This window comes from Pimephales promelas, chromosome 1 (assembly GCF_988280905.1).
Source record: "Pimephales promelas chromosome 1, fPimPro1.hap1.1, whole genome shotgun sequence".
NCBI lineage: Eukaryota > Metazoa > Chordata > Actinopteri > Cypriniformes > Leuciscidae > Pimephales > Pimephales promelas.
In genome coordinates this window covers 3803526-3810856 of record NC_142769.1, presented here as the reverse complement: position 1 = coordinate 3810856, position 7331 = coordinate 3803526, and the positions used below count along the sequence as shown (strand labels likewise).

The following is a 7331-nucleotide window of genomic DNA, read 5'->3' as shown; positions in this document are numbered from 1 at the left end:
CAAGATACTTTGCATTAGCTTGTAAAACGTTTGAGTTCTCCGAGATACTTTGCTTTAGCTCGTAAAACGTTTGAGTTCTACGAGATACTTTGCGTTCGCTTGTAAAACGTTTGAGTTCTCCGAGATACTTTGCTTTAGCTCGTAAAACGTTTGAGTTCTCCGAGATACTTTGCGTTCGCTTGCAAAACGTTTCTGTTCGCTTCCAAAACCTTTGCCTTCCCCCAAGAAACTTTGCGTTCGCTCAAAACGTTTGTGTTCCGAAACTTTGCGTTGGCTTCCAAAACCTTTGCCTTCCCTCGAGAAACTTTGCGTTCGCTCGCAAAACGTTTGTGTTCCTGGGAAACTCTGCGTTTGCTCACAAAGAGCTCAAAAGCAAGTGAACGCAAAATGTGCGAGAGAACGCAGAAGCATTGACAGATAATTTTTCCTCCATCTCAAATGTTTTTTCCATCACCATGTCCCTTAAGGGGCTCCGTACTATTCTGTCATGAGTTTATATCTTGCAATTCAGATTTTTTCCCCCCTTAGAATTGCTAGGAACCTGTTGTAACTGTTAGGCTGTTGTTTATTTATTTTATTTTTTCTTAAAAAGGTAATTGTGTAATTGCATATCAGCAGCCTACTTTTTAATTTTTATGCATAGCTCAAAAAGTGCATGAACATGTGCATGTTTTTGTGTTAGGATAAATGGCCAGACTGGAGGTGGCACTGGCTACTTTACTGATGTCCGTCGCGTTGAGCCCCTCCTCCAGCTCTACACGGCAGCGGGACACACCGCAGGACTCGGCACAAAGTCCGAGTCACTCTCTGCACACATGAGGGGCGTCACAAGCGGAAACCGTCCAACAAAACTGAGACACAACGAGGATTTTATCGAGAAGAAACCATCATATTAAATCTTTACAAGCAGGGCGGTGATCCAAGGCAGGTGTCAGAGAGTGTTGCCGTCATCTGCGAACAATTTGAGCGCTCTTGTGTTGTGGTCGATGCACGCGACGACCGACGGCATCGTTCACGAGCGACTTTCTGTCCCATATCTGTGCACCACTATAAAACCAGCAAGTATTCATGCCTCGTTTACAGAGTCATGCCGCAAGAGGAAATTGCAACGCAAGTTTGCATGGCGTCTCTGCTTTGAAGTAGGTTGTAGATGTAATTAATTTTATGGGCAGCACGTGAGTGGGATGAAACGACCATTAAGTGGGCACACCCGCGGGATATGATACCTAACCTAACACACCCCGAAACTTCAGACACATCATCGGACCATATTGACTGGAATTGGTGTTTGAATCTCACTGAATGATTGTTGCGCTTCTGCAGAAAGGACACGCGACTAGAAGCGAGCCCACGATGAGATTGTTTTGGATCTGAGTGCATTGGACTTGGCGTTTTTAGTTATAGACAGTTTTGGTTACACTATAAAGAGTTTAATCTGAGGAACCCACCATCACTGATCCCGATGAGAATGATGGCAGTATTATGGGATGACCCGTTCTCGTTGCTGTGGAGACGGACTCTAATGTATTCTCTTCTGGCGCTGTTGATGAGTGGAGCGCGCGCCTCTGGAGATGAAACCTTTAATGGAGAGGTGATTCTTTCAAATTATCAATGTGCTGCATTTTTGAATCACAAACTGATCACGTAGGACTTATTCTGTATGTTTGGTGAGAATTTCGAGGTTTATGTTTTTAAATTGTTTTGACTACGTTTGGTCACCGTTTTGATGACAAACGAAATAGAAAATATGTATTCAGATAGTTGTCAGTGCTTGAAGAGTTACAACAGGAATAGTTTGTTTGTTGATTTCCTACTGAAATGCATTTTTCTGTATGTACACATTTTTAATGGAATATCTCAACTTTTTTTTATTTTGTCAGTCAAATCAACTTAATAATAGGCTATTTAATGTGGTTCAGAGTACATACAATTTTGAGTTTATGTTCATTAAACCAATCTCCGTCATCTTTTTAATTTCAATGAACTAGTGAATTAAATCATTTCAACAATAGCTGCACATTTTACTGCTCATTCTCTACTGAATAAGCTTGATACACATTTAAACCCTATATTTGGTGTGTGTTTCTCATTTAGGTTTGATGCACTGTGCATTTCTTCTCCAGTCTCAGGTTTGGTTTTTATAGGACCGCTAAATGACTGTAACTCAGCGTGTGAATTACTGCAATATCAGAGAGCAAATTATAAAGTTATTTCGATTTTAACAACTTTTTGAAATGCCAACATTCTTGTCTCTTCGACGGCTAAGTTCCTGTTTTGGATGTTTTAGTTTGAAGTGGTGGAACAGCTTGTAGTCCGTGTGGTTTGAGGGTTGTTAGTGGTGTGCCACCTCATGCAAGCAGTGCTTCAGTGGTTCAAACCCAGTCGTTGGTGGTCTGGCACTGTGCAAAGAAACTGACTGAAGAAACGGGAGTTGTTTTACTCTTCCAGACTGATTCAGATGTTTGGCAGGGAGCCTCATATTGATCCTTTCAGGTATCTGTTGCCTTCCTAAATCAGCCCTAACCCAGATTAATATCAAAAAGTCTTGAATAACATGTATATAGAGCTATAAATGTAGTGCTCCTCTGGACTGGAAGCAAAATCGATCTCAAATTGAGTACCTGCACTTTTTCAGGTTAGGGATGCTTACATGTGCCCGTATTTTTTATTTTTTTATTTATTTATTACAAGGACAGTGCATATTAACATGACAAGTCAAAATACGCCAGAGTTAGCCAAAAGGCTAGTTTTCATCTGCAGTCCTGGTCCAGATGTACAATAGGCAACCTAAAAAATACAATGTAAATACAACAAATATAATTAAAACATAACAAACCAAAACAAACACACACAAAAAACAAAACAAAAAAACAATAAAATAAAAATCCATGTTGACATATTTGCATGCTAAAAAGCCACGTTTTAAAAGAAGAACGAAATTCATGATAACTATTTAATTCTCTAACAGACGTTGGGATGTCTGTTATGATTTGGTTTTGTGAAAAAAAAAGACGATTTCAAAGAGTGTTGTTCCCATGCACACACTTGGTTATCACATTAGCTGTTTATTGCTCTTTCTATGCAGGAGGTATTTTCTTTCCTTCTAACACAACGGTTTGACTGAAAACCCCAATATGAATTTTGTACATTCTCATTTCATAATTTTTGAGGATGTTTAAAGGGTTAGTTCACCCAAAATGTTTTAATTCTGTCATTATTTACTCACCCTTATGTCGTTCCAAACCCGTAAGACTTTCGTTCATCTTCGGAACACAAATGAAGATATTTGGGATTATGCCTGAGAGCTTTCTGTCCCATTGACAGCTACACAAACCACTTTGACGCTTCAGAAAGATCTTTAAGCTAATCCATGTGAATTGAGCGGTTTAGACCAGATTTTTTTGAAGAGACTCATTCGCTTTATATGATGAACAGATTGAATTGAGTCTTTTATTCACATATTCATGGTAAACAGAAACTCAATCATGCTTGCTTGACATGTGAGAACCAATGAGGTTTGTTCTCATGTTATGCAGCACGTTTGAGCTTCAGCAAGAACCAGTGAAGTTTGTTCTGATTAGGGTTGGGTATCGTTTAAATTTGAACGATTCTGATTCCGATTCCTTGTTTCGATTCCGGTTCCTAACGATTCTCGATTCCGATTCTTTTAAGAGGCAGGGTCAAAAAAGTTTGCTAACCTTGCTAACCAACGGCCTTTCTGAAGGAAATACTCCTTCTGTAAAAATATTCCTTTTGTCACAAATTTTGCATTTTGCCGAGATTTCGTTATTTTTAGAAAAGTGAAGCCACACTTTGGATCGCTGACGTAAGGTACTCATGTTCGACTCGCGTGGTTATGCCAACACTTCCGGTAGACGCTTCTTCGTTGGTGTTGTTCAGCGGTTTCTTCTTCCGCTCGGCGGACTGTGAATATCGAAACTAGGAATCGAAATTTTAACTTTTGAACGATTCCGGGAAAAACGAAAAGTTAGTCTGGGTTCCAATCGATACTCGATTCTCGATACCCAACCCTAGTTATGATGTGTTAGGCATGTTCGGTTGAGTTTCTGTTCGCTGATTAATGTTTATATGTGAAAATTTCTGAAAATGTGGACTATACCGCTTAACTCACATGGATTCGTTTTACGATCTCTTAACTTTTTGAAGCGTCATAGTGATGGTTGTGTAGACTCAATGGAGGGATTAAAAATCTTCATTTGTGTTTCGAAGATGAACGATAGTCTTATGGGTTTGGAATGACATGAGGCTAATAATTAATGAAGATTTTAAAATTGTTGATTGAACTAACCCTTTAAAGCAATGGTACTACTGACTGAACATTGGTGGAAGTGGTCTGCACAATCAACTTGGGCTCACAATGCTTTTGGGACATGCAGGCCTGATCTCCAATGGTTTAACAGATAGACGTTTTTAGACCTGACCCAACCCCTTTATGAAAGAAGCAGTTTATCTTAGTAAATCTACTAGTCACAAATGTTGAATGACAGCTGGTAGGCCTATACATGCCACTACGGTCTATGGATTCTTAGGGGGATTATGTGTGTTTAAGCTGTACGACACACAGGTTTAGGTGTGTGGTGAGATAACTCTGGGAACAAAAGCTCAAATTCCGTTCCAAAACCTCAATCGAAAAGTATAGTGTGCATGCATTCTCTTTTATAACATATTTTGAAAATCCAAAACAGTGAATTGTTCAAAGTGTGCTCATACGTGTATGAACTCACAAAAGCTTATACAATGTGTATGAGTTAAAAAAGTGCTTGGTATTCCTCTGTCACACAAACAAATAAAGATCTGCTGCAAAGAGATGGCAGTTCTGATGCCTGAACCGATTTGTGATGGCCAACGTATCTACTATGACGAGAAAAACCAGCATTCTGTCCTTACTAGGGTCTCAACTTATGCCATCACATCCTGTTTTTGTTCATATTTCAATCAAACCACACCAGAGTTCATTGGAAGGAAAGGTGGGTTTCGGATGGCATTATTAAAATGAACCGCACTAACCGAGCAATCCCACCAAAGTTCGTTTTAATCAAACCAAAGCTGCCTAGTGTGAACCAAACCAACAAAGTCCATGTTTTTATGAACACATTGTGCTGGATCTACATACAGGTGTACACCAAGGCCGTAAGAAGGTGAATGCATCTTGCATTTGAGATTAACAATTAAGAACATGAATATTCTAAACATTGGGTCTTAGTCGCTAATTATCATGAAAATTGTCTGCCTAACCCACGACACATTTCATACGCACGTGAATTTGTTATTAACCATGTTTTAATGTTATCAAATGGGAGTTTTCCAAATGAGCAACCACATGACGAGGCTAGTCATTTACATAACACATGCACAGTATCTGAGGAAACACAGTGTGAGCTACAACTAGGGTTGGGTATCGAGAATCGAGTATCGATTGGAATCGGGACTAACTTTTCGTTTTGCCCGGAATCGTTCAAAAGTTAAAATTTCGATTCCTAGTTTCGATATTCACAGTCCGCCGAGCGGAAAAAGAAACCGCTGAACAACACCAACGAAGAAGCGTCTACCGGAAGTGTTGGCATAACCTCACGAGTCGAACATGAGTACCTTACGTCGGCGGTCCAAAGTGTGGCTTCACTTTTCTAAAAATAACGAAATCTCGGCAAAATGCAAAATTTGTGACAAAAGGAGTATTTGTGACAGAAGGAGTATTTGTGACAGAAGGAGTATTTCCTTCAGAAAGGCCGTTGGTTAGCAAGGTTAGCTAAACTTTTTTGACCCTGCCTCTTAAAAGAATCGGAATCGAGAATCGTTAGGAACCGGAATCGAAACAAGGAATCGGAATTGGAATCAGAATCGTTCAAATTCAAACGATACCCAACCCTAGCTACAACACACATTGTCTTTTAATATATATATATATATAATACATGTATGTATGTACACAACTTTGAACCTTGCAACTTAATCTCTTTGCAATGACAAAAAGAGCAAACTTAAATCTTGTGTTTCAATTCACCCTCAACAGAAAAACTGTAGCCGCTTGAGTGAGGATAGGGAGTGTTGTGAGTGTGTGTGTGGGTGCTGCTCAGAGAGCCTTTTGTCATACGGTTCTTTACAATACAATACTTCATAGAAAAGCATTTGCTTTCCCAAACAAAGATATGACTTCAAAGTGGACTTGAATGATGAACTTTCGAACGGGGATTGGCGACAAGGTCAGATAGCTTCTGTTTGCTTGGCAATTCAAATAGAGTCCTTTCAATTCTGGATATGTCATAAACTATCAGGAATGTTTAATTGGATTCTGGGTGGAGGGTTAAAAGGTGTTGGCTTGCTCTTCCATGTTGCATGTAATCGGTGAATGCAACAGCTGTTTTCTAAATAGGCCACAAACAGAAACGGTTAAGAGACGTTTAGGACTGGAGGGCTCTCAGGCAGCTGAGGCGCAACAATGAGACTTCTTGTGTTCAGCTGACTGTGTTCAGAGGTGCCGGGAGATAGAGAGAGACGGGAAGAGCTCAGGGAGCGGAGGGGGGTTTTGAGGACTGCACTTCATAGAGAGCCGACTGTATCGCTTCCTGCAACCTTATCTTTATCCTGCATTTAACCCCTGGAGTCCCACTTTATCCGCCCTGGGTATCCGTGGAATATCTGGCACGTCGCATCTTTTGTGGTTTTCCCACAAACTCACGTTCAGCTGTTTGTGTGGGGTCTGGGCTACCTCACTATGACTGAGGGGTAATAAGATGTGATTGGACTGGGGGAAATACATTAACTGCTAATTGTGTGTCCATGTCTGAGTGGATGACTTTTACTTATGACCGGTTGGTCTATTTCCTCTCTAAGGGCCACACTGACCAGGGCAATTACTGCAAGGTCATGGGGGTAATGCTCCAGATTCGTTTGGCCTGTTCTGAAACCTGCCTTGTTCTCTACTGTACATAGCTGCCTTATCCTCACAGAAATGGACTGTCATATGTGATTGATTTAGAACACTCTCCGTAGGCAGGAACTAATGCAAGCCACACAAATGGTGCTCCTCGTGTGAAGCATGAGAGATTCGAAAATTGATTCCAATGGCGCATGTTGCCATGTTAAAGGAGCTGTATGTAAGATAGTGGCCAAAACTGGTACTGCAATCACTTTCAAATTACTGTAGAGCGGTGTATCCCCTCCCCCTCCTCCCTGACTCGGGGTTGCCAGATAGGCTGCAGGATCCAACTTTTTTTTTTTTTTTATCCAACATGTAAGTACAGATGTCACCATGAAACCTTCCCAGCTGATTACTCGCATAAATAGGAGAAAAAAATTATTGCAAGTTTTCT

General features: G+C 40.4%; 1 protein-coding gene across 1 annotated transcript in view; it reads left to right on the top strand.

Annotated features, from left to right (window-relative positions):
* The first annotated feature begins 687 nt into the window (after positions 1-687).
* mmp15b (matrix metallopeptidase 15b) overlaps positions 688-7331 on the top strand; it is a 39932-nt gene continuing 33288 nt past the window's right edge. Inside the window, exon 1 of the mRNA XM_039690931.2 lies at positions 688-1591. Within this exon, the coding sequence (XP_039546865.2) occupies positions 1463-1591 (129 nt within the window). The 5' untranslated portion in view covers positions 688-1462. The remainder of the gene's footprint in view (positions 1592-7331) is intronic.